Genomic DNA, 22,331 nt, shown 5'->3' on the forward strand with positions numbered 1-22,331 from the left:
CTGTTGATGATGAAGTTTTCATGCTGTCGTTAGACTCGTAGTGCTATTGCATCACAGTGGCAGTCTTCTGCTCAACTGAGCAGAAAGTTCAGGTCCCGTGTTGGGGTGTTGAATTTGCAGAGTAGGCTGACAATATAGTGCTGGGGGAACACTGCATTGACAGAGGTGCAGATCTTCAGATGACTTCATGGCTGTTTGTGGGACATTCTGTGCACAAATTGGTTACAGTGTTCACTTAAAAAAATAGTCATCTTACTTTACAACAGATCTTGATATAGAAAATGCTATATCAAACACAAGGTTATAGTATCACTGTATTTCAGACTCCGGACCCAGGTCTCTCGCTTGCGAGGCCAGTGTTCTAGCCACTTAGTTACGCGAGTCCACAGTCTTCAAGAGCCTTCTTAGTTTCCTACCACCCTTCCCCCCCCCCTCACCCCAGTGCGTTAGTCAGGTGCATCCTGAGCATAAAAGTTAAAAAGTCAGCCATGAATATTACATAAGGGACTGAAACAATAAACAGAAGATTGAACAGCAAAAATACTTGTATATTCTTCCAATCTTAAAAGCTCAAATGAAAGACTCATTCTTGTCTCTAGAGATTGATAGCAGTCTAAAACAAATGATGTGAGATTTTCTAGTGGCTTGGACAGAAAAGTGTTTCATGCAGGACAAGACTCTAATATAATATCTCCAGCTGTGACATTTCCCTATGTTGTAATGTAGTACTTACTTTACTGGCTACAAATTGATTTTGAAAAATAAATCATTTACATCTGGCCTTCTGAACAAGGCTGTCATTTTTCATTCATTCTTGTTGAGCAGATAGCCTAGGGTGCAAAATATTGACGTGCCTTGCCAGTTTGATCTCGATAACATTCATCTCCGTTTATTGTGACAAACTAGTAAAATTCCTCAGGTGTTTGTGCATCAGTGCCTCTTTTGTATTACGTAATTTTCTTCTGTCTTTGTTTTTCTGATCCTGAAAATTTCTGAGTGCTGCCTCAAGTTCATGTCAAAAGGATTCTGCTAGAGTCTGTATCATCCGATTACCAGTCTAACATCATCAATGTCTTTCCTTGGTTCCTGATATAAAGAACATTACTCAACCACTGACAGATTTAGTTTTAAAATGTTCAGAATCCCATTTAAAGAGTAACTTTTAAGAAATTCACGATGCCTTAATAAGGGCAGTGTATGGTTTAGAGCCTCACAAGCAAGAGGATCTGGGTTCAATTCCAGGCCTGGGCGAAACCTTAGGTAAGTTTCTTTACTCTGTTCATCTAGTGGTAAGTAAGAACACAGTTGTTAGTCGATCGGTGGATCGCTTTTCCGGGGGTAATAATCCCTTCAAAAATAAATAAATAAACAAATAAACAACAATAATAATAATTTGGTCACTCAATCCACGTCTGTTTGTGGGACACTTCTGTGCGCAATTGACTGGCGTGCTTTGCCCACAAAATATATAGTCTATTCTGTGGAACACTTTGAGACATCTTAAAGACATGATAAGACGCTGTATCAAATGCAAGGATTCTTCTTATTCTTATCATTATGTATTAAATGGAGGTGATTTGCTCTGCAATTCCCCATTCAGTGTAACCTACTATCTCGTAAGGTCCTGAATCTCAGGTTGTTGTTCTATGCCATTCAATTTACACTGGATGTTATAAGGTAATGTGTCATATTGCAAAAAATATACTTACAAGGCCATAAGTTCATAGAATCAAAGAATTACACAGCACAGAAGGATGCCATTTGGCCCATCGTGTCTGTGCCGGTTATTTTAAAAGAGCTATCCAAATCAATCCCATTCCCCCGCTCTCTCCCCATAGCTCTGCAAAGTAATTATCTACTTCTCTCGTAAAAGTTGTTATCAAATTGGCCTCCACCACCCTTTCAGGCAATGCATTCCAGATCCCAACAGCTCGCTGTGTGACAAAACTTCTCCTCACCTCCCCTCTGTTTCTTTCAACAACTATTTTAAATCAGTGGCCTTGGGTTACCAACTCACCCGCCAGTGGAAATAGTTTCTCCTTGTTCACGCTATCTAATCCCCTCATAATTTTGGAAACTTCTATTAAGTCTCCTCTTAAACTTTTCTGCTCCAAGGAGAATAATCCTATCTTCTCTAGCTTCTCCTGATAACTGAAGTCCCTCATTCCTGGTACCATCCTGGTAAATCTCCTTTGCACACCCTCTCCAATGCCTTAATATCCTTCTTAACGTGTGGTGCCCAGAACTGAACATAATTCTCTAGCTGAAGCCTAACCAGTATTTTATAAAGGTTCATCATAACTTCCTGACTTTTGTATTCTATGACTCTATTTATAAAGCCAAGTATCACATATGCTTTTTTAACAGCTTTATTTGCCTATTCTGTCACCTTCAAAGATTTACTTGTATGAATCCCCAGGTCTCTCTGTTCCTTCACCCCATTTAAGATTGTACCATCAGCTTATATTGCCTCTCCTCGTTCTTCCTTCCAATATTCATCACTTCGCATTTCTCCATATTAAACATCATCTGCCACGTGTCTGCCCATTTTACCAGTCTGTCTATGTCCTCTTGTAGTCTGCTACTATACACCTCATGGTTTTAGGCTTTCTGGCCTATAGTTTCTAGGTTTATCCTTCTGCCCCTTTTTGTACAGGGGAGTAGCATTTGCAACCCTCCAGTCCACTGGCACAACCCCGGTATCCAAGGAGGATTAAAAGCTTGTGGCCAAAGCCTTTGTTATTTCCACTCTTACTTCCACTCTCAGTAACCTCGGATGCATCCCGTTCGGACTGGGTAAATTATCTACCTTGAGCACTGTCAACCTTTTTAGTACCTCCTCTCTGTTTATTCTTATCCTATCCAATTTCTCTACCCCTCCCTCCGATACTGTGGCATTGACTGCATCCTCTTCTTTTGTGAAGACAGATGCAAAGTACTCATTCAGTACGTCAGCCATGCCCTCTGCCTCCACAAGAAGATTTCCTCTTTGGGGCCTAATTGGACCCACCCTACCTTTGACTAACCTTTTATTCTTTATATGGTTATAAAATACCTTTGGGTTCCTTTTATGTTACCCGCTAATCTTTTCTCATACAATCTCTTTGCCCCTCTTATTTCCTTTTTCAGTTCTCCTCCATACTTTCTATATACTATTTAATTATCTTCTGTATTTTGAACATGACATTTATCATAAGCCTTCTTTTTCTGTTTTATTTGAATCCCAATTTCCTTAGTCATCCAGGGAGGTTTGGATGCCTTACTTTCCCCTTTGTGGGAATGTATTTGTTCTGTCCCCGAACTGTCTTCTCCTTGAAGGCTTCCCATTGCTCAATAGCTGTTTTACCTGTCAATCTTGCTTTCCAGTCCATCTTGGCTAGGTCCCTTTTTAACTCACTGAAATTAGCCCTCTTCCAGTTGAGTATCTTCACCTTTGATCACTCCTTGTCCCTTTCCAGAAGTACTCTAAAACTAATGATGTTGTGATCACTGTTGTCCAGATGCTCTCCTACTGAAACCTACTGCTCCTGCCCCACTTCATTCCGCAGAACTAGATCCAGCACTGCTTACTTCCTCATTGGGCTGGAATCGTACTGATTCAGAAAGTTATTCTGCACAGATTTCAGGAATCCTTCCCCCTCCTTGCACTTTACACTGTTATTTTGCCAGTCTATGTTAGGATAATTGAAGTCCCCGATTATCACTTCTGTATTGGTTTTGCATCTTTCTGAAATCTGCTTCCAGATTTCCTCATGTATCTCCTTCCCACTATTTGGTGTTCTATAGCATACAACTAACAGAGTAACAGCTCCTTTTCTGCTCCTTAATTCTAACAAAATAGATTCTGTTTTTGGATTTTTCCAGGGCCATAACCATGTCTTTAATCAATATTGCTACCCCCTCCTTTTTATCCTTCCCTATCCCTCCTAAATACATTGTAGCCAGGAATATTCAGCTCCTTGTTGTTGTTGCTGTTTGAGCCAGGTCTCCATTATTGCCACTACATCATAATCTCATGTGGCAACTTGAGCCTGTAGCTCACCAACCTTATTTGTCACAGTTCGTGCATTTATGCACATGCGCTCCAAGACCGACTTATTCTGCTCTGCATTTCGCTCTTGTCTAATCCCTTCTTTTTCTGAACTACTCCTTATTGCATTGCTATTTGTCTCTCCCAGCCCTCTATATAANTTTTTTCTCCTCTCTGATACTGCATCCTGATTCCCCTCAAAATTAGTTTAAACCCTTCCCCACAGCACAAGTTAATCTCCCTGTGAGGACATTGGTCCCACCCCTGTTCCAGGTGTAACCCATCCACCTTGTACAGGTCCCACCTGCCCCAGAACTGGTCCCAATGTTCCAGGAACCTGAAGCCCTCCATTCTGCATTGTTTCTCCAGCCAGGCATTCATGTGTTTGATCTTGTTGTTTTGATACTCACTTGCACAAAGCACTGGGAGTAATCCAGAGACCACCACCTTTGAAGTCCTACTCTTTAGCTTTTTCCCAAGCTTTTGATATTCTCCCTGGAGGATCTCAGCCCTTTTTTTCCCAAGTCATGGATTCCAACCATGGACGACAACTTTTGGATGTTCCCCTTCCCCCTGTAGAATGTTTTGCACCCATTTCATGATGTCTTCAACCCTGGCATCAGGGAGGCAACATACCATGCGAGAGTCACGTCTTTGGTTTCAGAAACGCCTGTATACTCCTCTCACTGTTGTGTCCCCAATGACAACTGCATTGACACTCTCCCGTGTCCCACTGTGCATCCATTTGCTTTTGACTCTTCTCCCCAGAGGTGTCATCACCCTCACCGGTATTCAGTGCAGAGGACCGGTTTGTGAGTGCCACACTCTCAGGGGATTTCTGCACTACCCGTCCCCTCTTCCTACCAGGTGGTCACCCACTCACTCGCTTTCTGAACCATCTGTGGCTATGGGGTGACCACCTCCTAAAACGTTCGATCCATGAACTCTTCAGCCTTCCATATGCTATGTAGTGACACCAGCTTCTCCTTGAGCTCAGAAACCCTGAGCTCAAGCTTGAGCAGCCGGAGGCACTTCCTAACAAGTTAACAGACCTAAAACAAGATTCACAATGTTTTTTAATTTCACGGGTAATTTATTTGTTTGAACAGCTTAGTCCTTGTGTCAATTGAAAATATCTGCTCAGCAGTCCTTTCAAAAACTAATCAAAACTGCTCCCATCTCTCTCCTGCTCACAGCTATTTGCTCTGAGAGTATCTTGGTCAAGTGGATGTACACTCTCCTACTGCAGGTCCTTGAATCCTGAGCTTGGATGATGTGCAGCTGCTTCAACAGCCAACTTATGTTCCCACAATATACATCATATTACTAATATTAAAGGTTTCTCTTTGAAGACTGAACTAACTAACAATTAGAGAACCTATCTCCCACTCCTCTCTCACAACCACTATAACCCGCATGAAACCGATTACCTGCTCCCTCGACCCCATCCCTGACCCTCTCCTTACCTCCCAGCTCCATCTCCTTGCCCCGCTACTCAGATATCATAAATGTCTCCCTGTCCACTGGCACCGTTCCCACCCCTTTTAAAAATGGCTGCATCACTCCTATCCTTAAAAAATCTCTGGACCCATTCCTGCTCTCAAACTACTGCCCCATCTCCAACCTCCCTTTCTTCTCCAAGATTCTGGAATGAGTTGTTGCTTCCCAGGTTCGCTCCTTCCTCTCCCTCCATTCGCTTCATGAAACCCTCCAATCGGGTTTCCGAGCCGCCCACAGCATAGAAACAGACCTGGTCAAAGGGCCAAATGATATTCTGTCCATCTGCAACCAGGGCTCCCTCTGCCTCCTCGTCCTCCTTGACTTCTCTGCTGCTTTCGACGCCGTCAACCACTCTATCCTCATCCACTGCCTCTCCACTCACATCAATCATCATTGTCCTTTAATGGTTCAAATCATACCTCTCACACCACCTCCACAAATGGTTTCTCTTCTATCCCCCACACAGTCTTGTGTGGCATTCCTCAGGGTTTTGTCATTGGTCCCCTCCTCTTCAATAACTATATGCTCCCTCTTGGGGACATCATCCGGAGACATGGGGTCAACTTCCACATGTATGTGGACGACAGTCAACTCTACCTCTCTGCCTCCACCGCTGACTCCAGATCACAGCTGTCCTGACGTTGTTGTTGTTGATGTCTGTCAGACATCAACAACAACAACAACAACAAGATTACATTTATTGAGCGCCTTTCACGTCGGGAGGACGTCCCAAGGCGCTGAATGAGAGTTAACTTTCTTCATTTGAATGCCACCCAGACCGAGGCTCTCCTGATTGGCTCCCGTCAGCACCTCCCCACCTCAGCCACTGACAGCATCACCATCCTTGGTTGCACACTCCACCTTACTAAGCCAATCCAGAACCTTGGCATCTTGTTTGACCCTCAACTATCCATTCTACCCCACATCCATCCATGACAACAACAACAACAACTTGGATTTGTTGCAACTCGGACGGCATTTCAGAGCGCTTCACAGTAACGGATCCCGTGGTCGAGCCGGGGGGAGGGGGAGGAAGGTGACCAAAGGCGCAGTCAAAAAGAAAGGTCTTCAGCAGAGACCTGAAAATAGGAAGAGAGGGGGCGAGGTGAAGGGAGTGAGGAAGGGAGTTCCAGAGCCTCGGGGCATAGTGGCTGACCCACTCTGCTTTCCCCCACTTCCACAACGTTGCCCGGTTCCGCCACTGTCTCACACCGCAGGTCACCGAAACCATCATACACGCATTCATAACATCCAGGCTTGACTATGCAAACTCCCTGCTTTTCGGCCTCTACAACTCCTCCCTCCATAAGCTGCAGATCATCCAGAACTCTGCAGCCTATGTCCTCTCCCGCACCAGGCTCCTTGACCCTATCACCCCCATCCTCACCCGACTCCACTGGCTTCCCATCACACGGAGGATAAAGTTCCTGGTCCTCACCATCAAAGCCCTCCATGGTCTTGCTCCCCCACACCTCTGCGACCTTCTAACCCCCTACCAACCTGCCCGCTCCCTCCACTCAATGGGCTCTGGCCTGCTTTATGTCCCGCCTCGCTCAGTCCACCATTGGCAGGTGGGCCTTCAGCCCCTCTGCCCCCACCCTCTGAAACTCCAGCCCGCAGTCCCTCTGCCTCGCTCCTCCCTTGCCTCCTTCAAGACCCATCTCAAGACCCTTCTCTTCGACCATGCTTTTGATCACCCTCCTTCCCCCCCTGCCCTCCCCAATTCCAACCCCCAGCTCTTGTCTGAAACAGTGACTGTCCAGCACCTTGGGATGTCCTCCCGATGTGAAAGAAGCTGTACAAATGTAATTTTGTTGTTGTTGTTAATGATATTTGTCGAGCAGATGGCTTAATCACAACAGTGTCATTTGCATCTGTGCAGCTTTCAGGAAACATCCCCCAGAGGATTCTTGGTGTGTGAAATGTTTTGCCAGGGTTGTCTGATAGAGCAGTGTTGATTAAGGGGTTTGGGGGGTCATTTAAAAGAGATATAGACAAATACATGCAGAGGAAAGGTATTAGGATGCGGGGAATGAGAAGGGATTTGGGTTTAGGATAGCTTCTTGGAGGAACAAATACAAACATGAAAAAATGGCCCAAATGTCATAAATTTCTATGTTTTTAATGTTTTCAGAAGATAAATATTGAAAGATTATTTCTACGGGTTGGTAAATTGGTAGCAACTGAGTATCAGTTTATTTTTGCCCAGAAAATATACAGTCTTTACAGTGAAGCGCTTTGAGACCATTCAATGATGTGATAAGGTGCTATTCTAAATGCAAAGATTATTATTATCATTATAAGATCTGAATTGACACTGGAAATGTTAAGGGAGGTTTGAAGACTTTTTTTAATGCACAGGGTTATTAGAACATGGAACGCTTGGCAAAGTGATTACTGAAGCTAAGATTATAACAATATTTAAAAGGAAATTGGATAAATATTTGAAGAAGAACAGTATAAATGAGTATAGAAAAAGACAGGTAAACTATGATTAGAGTATGTAGGTTGACAGCCTGCCTCATTTTTCACACAGTGAATTCGGATCTGGAATGCTTTGCCTGAAAGAGTGGTGGAAGCCGACTTGTTAACAACTTTTAAGAGAGAAGTAGATAATTATTTGGGGAGGACAAGTTTGCAGGGCTATGGGGAGAGCGCGGGGGAGTGGGATTGATTTGGATAGCTCTTTTAAAAGAGCCGGCACAGACACAATGGGCCGAATGGTCTCCTTCTATGTTGTATAATTCTATGATGCTATGATTTGATAGCACTCTTACATCTGAGTCAGAAGGTTATAAGTTCAAGCCTCACATTGGGACTTTGAACTCATGTAGTCTAGGCTGAAACTCTAGTGCAGTGCTGGGGGTGCGCTGCATTGTTGGAGGTGCCGTCCTTCGGAAAGACATTAAAATGAGATTCCGTTTGTCTGATCAAGTGGATGCTAAAGTGTGCAATTGGCTGCCGCGTTCGCCCACAAATATACAGTCAATTCACTTTACAGTGTGTTCTGTGAAGCGCTTTGGGGCGTCCTCCCGACATGAAAAGCGCTATATCAAATGCAAGGATTATAATTATTATTATTAAAGGTCTCATGATACTATTTGAAAAGTGAAGGGAGGTTTCTCTTGGTGACTCAGCCAACAATCCCCCAAATAAAATTAGTTATTTACTTCATAGCTGTTTGTGGGACATTGCTGTATGTAAACTAACCTAACCATGTTTTCAGTTACAAAATGCATAGTCACCATGTTTTAAAATATAACATGTGAATCACTTTGAGACTTCCTCCCATTGTGAAAGGCACTATATAAAATGTAAGGATTATTGTTAGGATTATTATTATTATTGTATCGGTCCAATGGAGGAGCTAGCAATGGCTTGATGGGCCAAATAGTCATATTCTAGGCCGGAATTTCTATGAATTGATGAACAACAGATACCTTTCTGTGAAATAGACCTCAGGAATTTTGACTCAAAACAAACAGTATATGGGTTCACCTTTTAATTATTTTCAGATTGTGCATTTTCCAGAGCATATTTTTAACATTATACATTTTCACAAAAATAGCTATAGTTGTGCCCAGAGACTAAAATCATAATTTGTTGTTAAGTTGAATTAGTTTATTACATGTTTATTATATATATTTATTATATATACAATTTATTATATATATTTCGCCCACAAAACAATCAATTCACTTTACAGTATTTTTTGTGAAGCATCTTTGAGACGTCTCGAAGATGTGATGGATGCTATATCAAATGCAATGATTATTATTATCATTATTATTATATTATTGCTGCCTCTTCATTCTCAGGTAGAAACAACCCCTACAAGTCCACAGTTTGTTGATCGCAATGTTTACAAGTGGGACCTCAATAGCACTGGAAAACTGGTAAAGATCAAAGGAGTGATTGGCAAGACTCGCAAACCTCAATGTACTGACTATTCCACTATCAGGCAAGAAATCCACCTGTTGAGGAATACCCATGTTACTCACTTTCAGTTCTCCTTGAACTGGTCACTGATTCTTCTCAGTGCAAACTCGACCCAGGCCAGCAAAGCAAACCTGCGCTATTACAAGTGCTACATCAGTGAACTACTTCGGGTCAATATTACCCCTGTTGTTGTACTGTACCACCCTATCCTTGAGGATCTGGGGCTGCCCTCAGCGTTGGAGGACAGCGGAGGGTGGCTCAATGCAGCGACTGTTCACGCCTTTGTGGATTATGCCAGGCTGTGTTTCAACCAGATGGGAAGCAAAGTGAAATTCTGGTTGACAATGAGCGAGCCGAACGGCATAAAGCACTTCGCAGAGTACAAATCCAATTTTACTATTGCAGGCCACAACCTACTAAAAGCCCATGCATTGACCTGGCATTTATACAACACTGAATATCGAAAAAAACAGAATGGTCAGGTCTCAGTCTCCCTCCATGCTGATTGGGTGGACCCAGCTGATCCCTTTTCCAGGAGTGATATTGAAGCAGCTGCCAGGACTTTAGAGTTTGATATAACTTGGTTTGCTGATCCTATCTTTGGTAATGGGGACTATCCTTTCATCATGCGGGATTGGCTAAGCCAACAGCAAAGAGCTAATGGGCATGATGCCTATTTGCCCTACTTTACCAATGAAGAGAGAGAACTAGTCCGAGGGTCGGGTGATTTTGTGGCACTGAATCACTTCACAACTCACATTGTCCATCAGGAAACCCAGAGCAACCCAGAGCTCAAAGTGCATCACCTGAAGGACACCACCTGGCTGGTGTCACCCGATAGAAGAGCAGTGGTGCCGTGGGGATTACGCAAACTCTTAAGGTGGATAAAATCCAAATATGGCAATGTTCCAATCTACATCACGTCAAATGGAATCGATGACAACTCACCCATCAACGACAAGTTACGGGTTTACTACATTCAGAACTATATCAATGAAGCATTAAAAGGTAAATCACTGTGGTATGGACCATGTATGCTTGTGTCAAATGCCAGCACTCTTCTTCCTGTCTGCTTGTTCAGGTGGATGTTGATAATAATAATAATAATCCTTGCATTTGATATAGCGCTTTTCATGTCAGGAGGACGTCCCAAAGTGCTTCACAGAACACACTGTAAAGTGAATTGACTGTATATTTGTGGGCGAACGTGGCAGCCAATTGCGCACAGCAATGTCCCACAAACAGTCGTAGATTGAAAATGACCAATTTAATTATTGTTTTTGGTTTTTGGAGGGATTATTATTAGGTGTGTGGAGTAAGGAAACTTGCCCAAGGTTTTGCCCTGCCTGGAATTGAACTCGGGTCTCTCGCTTGTTAAAGCCCCTACAATCCTATTTAAAAGAGATTAATTGGATTTTCATCTCACAATTCAGTGCTGGGATGTGACACATTATTCGAGGTGCCATCATTTGGATGAGATATTAACCTAGGCCCCATCTGTTTGTTCAAGTGAACTTGAAAGATCCTTTAGCACTATTCAAAAATAGAAGGGAGTTTCTCTCGGTTTCCTGGTTAACAATGCTCCTTCTCCCCCACCAAAAAAAATTGGTCAATCACTTCATGGCTGTTTGTGTACATTGGTGTGTGCTTTGGGATGTCCTCCCGATGTGAAAGGCACTCTATAAATGTAATTTTGTTGTTGTTGTTGCTGTGTTCACCCACAAAACACATAATCACTGTATTTTACAGTACATCTTGTGAAGGACTATGGGACATTAAAAGTGCTATAATATAAGGATTATTATCACTATTATCAACATCTGAAGTTAACATTCTGGGCAAATACTGCTGGAGGGTGGGGGGTTTCCTGTTATGAATTTCATACATTTCTGTTTTTATTAAAACTAAAAATGTTAAATTAATGTGTTTCCTTATTTTTCTTGTGTGGTTTGAACCTATCGTTGAACCTATTCATATCTATTGATATCTTATTTTTATTTTTTCAGAATATTCATAACNTTTTTTTCATTTTGCTCCTTCTGTTTCTCTTTGCTGCTGGTTTTCATTGCTTTACTTCCGATGAAGTTTCTTTGCTTCCTGCGTTCTTTTGCTCATTGCCTCTTTCTTACTTTCTGTGTTTCTTTGATACCCTTACTTTCCAATTTGCTGCTTTGCGTATTGCCTGTGTTTTTTCTTTCTCTGTTGCTTGCTCTCTGCTTATTCTTTCTTTGATGGTCATCACTCATCCTTTTCCTTTCTTGCTGCTCCATTAATTTAAAGGTGGAACCAAGGTCCTGAGATAACGTACCAACAAAGCAGCATGAAAATTCTCTGAGACGTTTGACTACCTGAGATCTGAAATTGCTTATAGTTTTACCCATAGCCTTAATACATAATAATAATAACCTTTGCATTTATCACATCATTGAGCCATCTCAAAGTGCTTCACAGAATATATTGCAAAGTGGATTGACTGTGCATTTGGTGGGTGACACGTGGCAGCCAGTTGTGCTCAGCAGTGTTCCACAAACAGTTGTGGATTGAGTGACTGTTTTTTGGGAAGGATTATTACCCCCGGAAAGTGATCAGCCGATCGACTAAGAACTGGGTTCCTACTTACTGTTAGGTAAACAGAGGAATGTGGAGTAAAGAAACTTGCCTAAGGTTTTGCCCCGCCAGGGAATCGAACCCAGGTCCTCTCGCTTGTGAGGCGAGCATGCTAACCACTACGCCACGGGACTCCATGTACGATTGTGATGAAGTTTATGCGTGTTTTTTAAACACATCCAGGCAGTAATTTTTCTCGTTTTCTATTCAATTTTGTTCCAGCTTTAAAACTCGACGGAGTGAATCTGCACGGCTATTTTGCCTGGGCCTTAAGAGACATTGACGAACCAAACAACGGTTCTACAATTCAAACCGGAAACCTAAATCCTCAGTCGAATATTACAGGAGAATTGTGGATCATGGTGGATTTCCTGCAAAAGAAACAGTCAGCCGTAGATGCTATTTTGATCTGTATTCATGTGCAGAATGTAATCCTTTATATTTCAGAAAACATTTATTGATTTTCTTAATATCTATTTTCAGCATTTTTACTTTAATGATGCTTTTAATTATTTATCATTCTACAAAGCGATGCAGAAAGCATAATTAACAAAGCTATATGGAGAAATATAATTTTTATGGGGTTGTTAACAGATATTATTTAAAGAAATGCTTTGTCTGCGTGTTGGCCTTAGGTATGGTTGCATTGAAGTCCTCCTTTGCTTTATTTTCTTCCTCGATGTTCTACTTTCCTGCTGACAGATACATTTCTCCGTGCCCTGCAGACAACTTGAATCCTACACACACGTTCATTCTTTGGATCATGAGCTTAGACATTGAATGTAGACAGTTGCTGTCCAGCATCACACCCAAGGTTAACCCAAAAAACATGCACTCTCTTGCAGGGAGGCACTGGATAGTGATGAGCAGCAATAATTGCTGTCTTATTTTTCCTTTGCTCGTAGACATCCAGGTCAATTTCAGCCACTACTCCCTTCTCCCAGGTGAGCTCAGTTACCTCAGCACAGACCAGGCCATGCAGTACAGACAGACATTGACTAGAACCCATTGATTGAACTTTGATTTTGGTCTGTGTGACTCATTGCCTTCCTACAATGCATTTATCTCCCGAGACATCAGGGAACCACCTTCAAGCCTTCTTTAAAAGAATTCTGAACTAAATGTGAACAATGCTAAAAATAGGAGTTTGTAGCACCCTGACACTTTGAGCACCGCAATAACTGGAGTATTAGTGCCCAATTTTGACACTCCATACTGGAGAGGCTATCAGATGTCCGGAAAGTTTGCAGCGTAAATTCACTGGGAGATGATACTAGGGTTTCAACAAGATAAATAAAATAATCATCTTTGCATTTGATATAGCGCCTTATCACGTCTTCGAGACGTCTCAAAGTGTATTGACTGAATATTTTGTGGGTAAAATGCGGCAACGAATTGAGCACAGCAGTGTCCTACAAACAGTCATGGAATAACTGGCCACATTATTGTTGTTATTATTTTTGAAGGGGTTATTACCCTTCTAGTGTCTACTGGTTTCAAGATAGGAATATAACAGAAACATTCAAAATTCTGAAAGGATTTGAGAGGTTATACATTGGAGATTATTTACACTGGTTGATGAATCAGCAACAAGGGTATTATTTCAAGATTATCATGAGAAACATAATGTTTGAGGGTTGTTTTTACACACTGAGAGTTGTTAGAATGTGACACGTGGTACCACAAATGATTGTTGAAGCCAATTCAATGACATTATCTGAAAGGGAATTAGTCGGGGAGCTAGCACAATGTGCCCACTGGCTGAATATTGTCTCATATTTTTACTTCTGTTCACTTAAATCAAAAATCAAACAAGATTATTCCATGAACAACAGTGAATTAAGTTGAGAAGGTTATCCAGATATTTGCAGTTGTTGTGAATTAAGATGTGAAGGGATCTAGACTTCCCCATTTGTGTTCTAGAGCATCAATTGGAAATACCAAAGGTTGAGTGGGAAACACTAGCGCACCCACAATACTCCAGCTGTTTTCAAGTGGCAATTTTTTGATCTCAGGTGGGCTATGGAGAAAGGGGAGGTTTGGAGGGAAGAGCTAAGCCAGCTTGGTGTAATGCCCATCCTGATGGCTGTTTATTGACATATAGGCCTTGGCAGATATCCTCTGGGGCCAGTGAATGCTGCTTGGTGCTGAGGGACCCCAAACTGAGAAATATTAAGAAAATGTTTTTTGGGGGTAAGTCACTTTCGACTGATATGGATGAATCATATAATGTTGCAGCACAGAAACAGATCATTTGGCTTGAAAAATCTGCATTTTCCTCTGCACATGAGCCAATCAAATCTCACTCTCCTTGTACTTCATGTTTGAAGCCACAACCTTCTGACTCAGAGGTGAGAGTCCCACTCACTGAGTCAGACTGACACACATAATCACACCGTGTAGAACTGTGTTAGAGCCAGTAGTGAAACACGCCTGTTGCTAAATGATGGAAAAGGGCAGTGAAAACAGGTACAATGCGAAGATCTCTGATGTCGGGTAATAGCAGCCAGCATGGAATTTTAACAGGAAACTCTTGCTTGACAAATTTAATACGGTCCTTAAAAGAAACAACAGAGGATTAATGAAGGGAATTCACTAGCTGTTCTGTGTATGTTTTTTCTAAAGGCACTTGATAAGGTGTTAGCTTGGAGGCTTATTGAAAATTGTATTAAAAAAGTAGAATTGTATTAGCAGAAAAGTCACGGCACGGATACAAAGTTGTGAAGGACAGAAGCCAATATTGATAAATATGGTTTTGTCAGACTAGAGGAATATAGACAGTGATGTCCCCATATTTTGGGAGGAAGAATATGGGAAGGAAATATGCATTAAACAGTAATGTTTTAAAATAAATGGAAGAGATGAGAGACTCTGGGTTAATATACACAAATCTTTAAAGGTAGGAGCATAGGGTGACAAAACTGTTCCAAAAAAGTTAATGAAATCCTAGGTTTCATAAGTAGAGACCAGGAATATAAAAGCAAAGTGGTATAAATCATTAAATCATCAGAAGCTTGTGCAGGTACTTCTACATCAAAATAAGTGGAAGGATTATAACTCGATTTTCTGGCCTCAGACATTCCCCTCAGCTCAGGGCATGTTTAGACAGATGCTTCGGGTCAGGGCATGTCTAGACAGACATCCTTCAGTTTAGTTCATGTCTGGACAGATATCTCTGAGCTTAGGGATAAAACTTTTAAAAGCATTCATAAAATCTCCAGACAAAGAAAAATGCAAATCAGACATTTACCAGAGATGCACTGTGTGTGTGCCCATTGTTATCCGGCAGAGAAAAAATAACAAGAAAGTTACCGATAAAGAAAGTTCTTTGGCCCATTTGAAAACCGAGATGCATTTCAAAGGAGCCCAGAGTCCCAACCTCCACTAACCTTCCTGGTAACCTGAGCCAGCTGTGGATTGCCTTTTGTGTCAAGAAATACTTTCTGGTGTCTGTCCTTAAAAGTGCTCTTCAGAACCTCGTACCTTCTTGTCCTGCTGCCTTTATACGTCTGAACGCATTGTCCTGGGTTTATTTTCTCAGTCCCATTTTAGCATCTTATATATCTCAAAAAATCTCCTCTTGAATATTTTGTATTTCCAGTGTGATTTCTTTCTTTGAATCCTTCACTCCTTAAGCTAAAGCTCAAACCCAAAGAGTCAGTCTGTTGTTCTCTTTCAGTTGATAGTTGAGCTCATTGCAGATTTCTAGCTTTCACGTATTATTATTTTATTCCTGGATATTTACAAACCTGTTCATTTTTGCTCCCAATAGCATTTTTTTTAGAGACTTGTCTCAAGTGTATAAAATATTGTCACTTGGTACACTGTAACGTGAAGTGATGGTGAAACCTCAGACACAGGCAGCTCTCAAGAAAGTCTGGTTATCAGACAAAATATACAGAGTATCTTTCTAACCAGAAATGGAAGATTTTAAAATATATTTTTTAGATGTGGATATTTTTGTGAGTGTAATGTACAGAGTTAAATCATTGTAACACAGCAATCCTTCCTACTGAAGTTTATGCCATTTGTAAGTACAGAATGTGCAGAATTGCACTTTGTGAAACATGAGAATGTTTAATAACTGAATAGTAGTCATGAATTAAAGCGTAATGTTTGTTGTGAAACTGTTCCTTTTTGCCTTATTTCATTTACACAGTATTGGGTTTAAATCCACGATACTCAATCCACGACTGTTTGTGGGGCCCTGCTGTGCGCAATTGACTGTCGTGTTTATCGTTGCACAGTCCTCCACTTTACAGTATATTCTGTGAAGCGCTTTTAGATGTCTCAAATACATGATAAGACACTATATCAAATGCAAGGATTGTTATTATTCATAAGGTTAATTTGGCAGGATTGAAATCTTGGCTCACTCTTGTGTTGAAGGCCAAAAGGCTCTATTTACCCTTGCAACCATTAAAAACACAAAAGAAGACCAAAGACCAATGCCTTACTTATATGATGTAATCTTTATTAGTGCATTTCATAATACGATGGGGGAAGGGAAAAAAATAAAACTTTTTGTACAAGAAATAATGAAAACTTTTAACCACAAATATTCTTTAAGTGTATCAGAATCTTTCCTCTGTGAATATTAGGTAAACAAATTTACAGTCAACAGAAATCCAGCAAATGAGGTAAAAATATGAGGTATAAATAGTTACATCCTTAAATAAAGTTCCTCGTCATAATGAATCCCAAATTGGCGGAATAATACTATATTGAAAATATGGCCTGGTACAGAAAACACCTGACTCACGCATGTAGAAAGAAACTATACTTAACAGGAAATTGATGGTGATTAAGTAGGTGATAATGGCATCATTTAAGAGTAATTGCACCTTGTAAGATACATAGGAAAATAATACTGTGAAAATTGTAATGTTCTTGAAAACATGCGCAGTTTAATGGTAAAGAACACAATTGAGCTGAGCTTTTCTCACCACAGTTTTTACTGAGCTTCCAGTACAAACTCTTGTCCTCTTCCCCCATCTCCATCCCAAGTGATCAATAAATTAATGCAATGTGTTATTTTTATACATGTACCCAGCTGAGAGGGATGGACTGAAGGTTTGGGAATGACAAAACAACCTATTCTATCTGTACAGGAAAACTACCTCTAGTTCTGTTGGATTTCTCATCTACTTCCATCACAAGTGTGAGCAACTCACACCCGAGTCAAAGCAAATCTGACCCAACCAAACGGCAAAGGTCATTGTGGAATTCATCTAAATGTGCAAACACCTGGTTCACAATAGCTAAAGCTCTAAAATTCAACGGCAAGATGTTGGAATCCATAGTCAACTAGGCGTTGCAGCCAAGTGTTATAAGCTTAAAATACAAGTACGGAATATATATATTTATATATTTATATATAATTATACATAATTATATATAATATACTTCATATTTATCTTTATAACTACATTTTAATAAAAATGAAGATGCTTCTCAGAAGCATTTAAACGTTGCAATGTGCAGAGCACAGATTACAATTCTATGTGAAAGTGGAGCAGTGGATTTTAGATTTTAAACAATCCACCAAAGGTACCAAAGGTTCACCCAGTGTATACGTGGATAAATTATAAAAGCTATGACATTTCTGCAGAGCAGCAGGTCCATTGGCCTTTATTGTGGTCCAGTGATGGACCCTGGCTATCAAATTAAGAATGACTGAATTAGAGCCTTTGAAAGGGCCAGAAATGTGTGCGTGTGTGTGAATCTATTATTACAAAGAAATAGGTTTAGTCTGGGCAGTACAGTTCAGAACCATGGATTTGTGTTATTTCTGATCCCGAGGAGCATCAGGTCAGGCAACTGAGGGCAGTACGTGAAGGATCTTGGCAGAAATGTTGCAGAACATAATCAGATGTGCTCAGCAGCTTTGACCTTAGTGGAAGTCATTGACCATGAAATCCTGAACCACTTTCTCTCTACATTCTACCGCCTCAGTTCTTCTGTCAAATGGCTTCGCTGCCCATCCTTTGTTTGTGCTCCTTTGGATAAAGATATTTCCTTTTCAAATTTTGGTCTCGGGTCCATCGGCATTTATGGGTTGAAATGAGCTCCTGATTCTAGCAACGTCTGCTGCACAAAGATACCCAAAAGCTTTATTGTACCATTCTGGAGTTCGGCCCCTGGGAAGATAAATATATTGAGGTATTATTAGGTAGAAGCAAAAAGCTACTTGCATCTGTAGATGAAAACTCCACTTTGTCTTTGCTGTGACTATGATTTTACAAGATGTGTCTGGCTGAGCTGGTAGCACTCTCATCTCCACATCAAAAAGTTGTGAGTTCAAGACCTACGTCGAGAGTTTGACTTCATTAGGGCCAACACTTCAATGCAGAGCTGTAAGGAGTGTTCAAATCCCATGTTAAACTGGGGTCCAGTTTGCCCATTTAGGTGGCCTTTAAAAGATCCCATAGCACTATTCAAAAAGAGAAGGGAGTATCTCTCCATTTACTGGCCAAATATCCTCCAGATAAAATTATTCATTGTACAGTAATTTGCTCTGTGCAAATTTGCTACCGTGTACGCCTACAAATACAGCCATATTCTACAGTAAATCCTGTGAAGAGCTTTGAGATGTTTTGACAATGTTGATATTCAATGTAAGAATTGTTTAATTTTACAGCATCTTTACTCAGGTAGTCAAAATGAGCTTGCGATGAGGTGCATTGAATGAATGGAACATTCTTCAATTCAATCTTTATTTGGAAGCTAGCTCTTTTTAAAAAGTGTGGAAGTGGAATTTAAGAATTTTCCAAAATTTTGTACAATATTAAACTTCACTGCAATTGTTTTAAGGCTAAGGCCATCAGACATTTCAGAGATTATATTTCAAGGCAAACTTCCAAATACAGATGGAAGCAAAAGACAGATAAACAATTCAAACAGTTTAACAGCTAAGTCAATATCTGGCAATGTTTTGTAAACTGCTCGAGTACTTAGTGCATGTTAAGCATTGCATCACAGCAGTGTGAAGCAGAACTCGAGTTACTCTGCAAACAATAGAAGGGTTCAAACACAAGAGCGACAGATGAGCGAGGATATCAGCCCAGTATTTACTCACTTCAGATCAGTCCTGCTGATTTGAGTCAGTCTGGATTTTCCAGAGCCACATGGCTCAATTAAACACTGGCTGTCCATGACCATGGCTCGAACTCCACCAGATAGAGGTGCCTCTTCATGCTCTATGGAAATGGCCACCAGGGAACACGTTCCCTTTGGTAAATCCGTCCGCCAGGTTCTGAAACCAACACAGGCTTCTTTTACCCTGAGTTCATCAGAACAGCGCAATATCATGATATTCACAGTACATTGTTAATGGACCCATATGGCTTAACAAGGAATTTCCATCACAGGAATTCTGCTCCAGAGTAGATCTCAGTGGAACAGAGGGTGGGTCACAGTGATGGACATCCAGGTACCATTTTTAGCAAGTTAGACCTCAATATGTGTTACAAAAACACCAGCATCATTGATTCACAGAGCAAATCAACATTAATCAGAAAAAAAGGTAACCAAACAAGTGAAAGTCAATTACATGGGATCGAGGTACTCATATTGACCTAATTAAATGTTAAAATTCAGCACTCATTTTTGATTTTGTATATTCTTTGCTGGGTAGGGATCAGTTTTCTGTTGAAAGAATTGCTTGTGATGGTAAGTACATCCAGGTCAGATATATACATTTTTTTTTGACTAGCCGGGTGCCTGATACACGCAGAAACCCATCACCATGCTTAAGAGTATCCAAACCAAGCTGAGAATTCCATGCATCCCACCTACACATGGAAATCCCAGAGATAGATTGTTGGATTGGAATGCGCACTCTCTCCCTGGACGGATGGATTCTGTTTACCTAACAGATTGCATTGAAACTCATTGGATTGCATTGAAAACTCACCTCAGTGTGACAAAGTCCCTGCTAGGGTGAGGGGCCATACTATTGAGGACGTACTGGAAGATTTCCGTCTGCTTATCCAGGCTCTCTGTAACTTTCCACTGGAGGAGATCATCGTCCCATAGGTGGCGCTCTCTCAGCACTCGATTCAGCACAACAGATGGCGGTGCCTCCACCTCCACAGACACTTTCCACAGACGAAGAGGATGCCCATCGCCCACCTAGAATAAGATGAACAGCAGTTGTTATTCCTGGAACTACACAGGCAGCTTGATGAATGAGCACAAAGTGCACAAAGTGGAGCTGGTGCCAATAAGCGAGTGGAAGCCTTCATAACTAGGAATAATGAAAACCATGATGATGTCAGGTACGAAGATCTTACTTACTAGTGGGAATATCTCACTATTCTCTATTGCAATAATAATGGTAATAATTCCTTTAAAAAAAGTGTTCACTTCTCCACAACTGTTTGTGAGACACTGCTGTGTGCAATTGCCTGCCCCATTTTGCCCACAGTGCTTCACAGAATATACTGTAAAGTGAATTGACTGTATATCCTCCCTGCCCATAATTTCTAGTAATATGTGAACCACAGTTTTATTTGCATATTACAGCTTAATTTCTCGCTGCAAATGATTTGTACGATACACAAACTCAGGTCACATGGGATCATCAATCTTTTAACTGAAAATCAATATATATTCGGAAGAGTAAGGTTTAATAAAGAAATCTATTCCTGAAGATATGGGTTTTTCCTAGTATTACCTGGGACGAGGATATTGAAGGACCTTGTTGAGAATTCCTGTAATACTCGTTCTAATATTTATTTTGCTAAACACAAATATACATTTATTTTAAAAATCAAAGACGTTCACACAACATAAAAGGGAAAATGTCAATCACTAGTTGAACTCTTCTCTATGTTATGACCCAGCTTAATATGCTATGATGTTAGGAAAGATATTATTCTTTGGTTATTTCAGGAAATGGCATTTACATTTGAACGTCCTGGTCGTGTGTTTATAAATAAAGGCCATCTCACCTGTGACAGTGAGTAACACCAGGACTTTGTCCAGGGCGAAGCACCCATCACTGGTAAACACTGCAGACATAAGTGAACTGTGAGGAAAGGAAAGCCTCCAACTCAACAGTATTGTTGAGACAATGAGATTAGTTCAGAGCTGCACGTGTCCTGGTAGAACATGAAGCTTTTTAAAATGTTGAACTCCCCTTGATTTTGTAAGGATTCTGCTGCTCTTCTCTCCCTTCCCTCATAGGAATGGTTTCACCCTCACTGCCCCCAGCGTAGGTGGCCTGACAGAAATTGGAATTTCACCATCTGAGGCAATTCAGTCGTGGAGGGAGAATGCATTTCTAACCAGTGCACACAGCAACATGTTAGTCAAACCAACAACACTCTCCACCAGGCCACCCCATAAACAGCTGTGCATGTGTTAGGCCTTCCTCAACTGACTGACTATCCAGCGGGTTGAACACCAACAACCCTGCAGATCACATAGTTCAATTATGTGTCAAATGTTGTGGCTTTTTCTTGAAAGGTCACTAATCACCAGTAAAGGGTTAAACATTATAATTGACAAAAAGATTATATAAAGTAGAAGAATCTATGACCCACTTACCTTTTTGTAGGCGAGCTCAGTGTTATCGGGGCATGGACAGGAAACCCAACCCTTGAATTTCTCCTTGGTTTCTTTCTGAAGGTTCTGGATGAGGTTTTCCAGGTATGTCTGATAATTTGCCCCCTCCTCTTCCAGCTGTTTTCCAAGTTCATCCAACGTCAGTGGTTGTGCATCTGCTTCAATGTAGGAATTCCGGGATTGGCTCATCATATCCTGAGGGATCTGTTTCAGACAAATACGTTAATAGGTGAACCACAATGCTACTCTCAATACCTATGCAAGGAGCAGACTTGGTTTCTGTGACTGCCTTGTTTCTACACTGTGCCATTCAACAATGCAACAGCTTGGTGTTCTGTTGGTTTAAATGATTTATTTCCCTACCTGTATTAAATGGATACCAAAACTTCAAGGAAACAAATAAAAATACCAGTCATTAAAGCAGCCGGTACTCACATAAGCTATACAAGCATTTTTTGTGCTAGATTTGTCTCATAGATTTATCAGCTATTGAAAAAAGTCTGTTTATCATCAGTTGTAATCAGTGGTCAATAACAGTAATACAGTAGGTATTCACATAAGGTGTGCAAGTCATTATTGCTTACATATTATTGTTAGATTATAATAATGCTTTTATTTTATATTGTGCCTTATCACATCATCAATAGATCTCAAAGTGATCATAGGAATTACCAAGACACTAACC

General features: G+C 40.9%; 2 protein-coding genes across 4 annotated transcripts in view; one reads left to right on the plus strand and one right to left on the minus strand.

Annotated features, from left to right (window-relative positions):
- The window catches only part of kl (klotho), a 50,956-nt gene extending 38,380 nt beyond the window's left edge, over positions 1–12,576 (plus strand). Inside the window, exons 4-5 of the mRNA XM_007891274.2 lie at positions 9,349–10,477; positions 12,299–12,576. Of these exons, the coding sequence (XP_007889465.2) occupies positions 9,349–10,477; positions 12,299–12,537 (1,368 nt within the window). The 3' untranslated portion in view covers positions 12,538–12,576. The remainder of the gene's footprint in view (positions 1–9,348; positions 10,478–12,298) is intronic.
- A 4,905-nt stretch (positions 12,577–17,481) lies between these two features.
- Positions 17,482–22,331, minus strand: part of stard13a (StAR-related lipid transfer (START) domain containing 13a) — a 112,325-nt gene continuing 107,475 nt past the window's right edge. For all 3 annotated transcript variants that reach the window (XM_007891273.2, XM_007891272.2, XM_042333909.1), the window contains 4 exons: positions 21,629–21,850; positions 19,992–20,209; positions 19,155–19,331; positions 17,482–18,216 (listed from right to left, as the gene is read on the minus strand). In XM_007891273.2, the coding sequence (XP_007889464.1) occupies positions 18,099–18,216; positions 19,155–19,331; positions 19,992–20,209; positions 21,629–21,850 (735 nt within the window). In that variant the 3' untranslated portion in view covers positions 17,482–18,098. The remainder of the gene's footprint in view (positions 18,217–19,154; positions 19,332–19,991; positions 20,210–21,628; positions 21,851–22,331) is intronic.

Source organism: Callorhinchus milii, unplaced genomic scaffold (assembly GCF_018977255.1).
Source record: "Callorhinchus milii isolate IMCB2004 unplaced genomic scaffold, IMCB_Cmil_1.0 Scaffold4, whole genome shotgun sequence".
In the NCBI taxonomy this organism is placed as follows: domain Eukaryota; kingdom Metazoa; phylum Chordata; class Chondrichthyes; order Chimaeriformes; family Callorhinchidae; genus Callorhinchus; species Callorhinchus milii.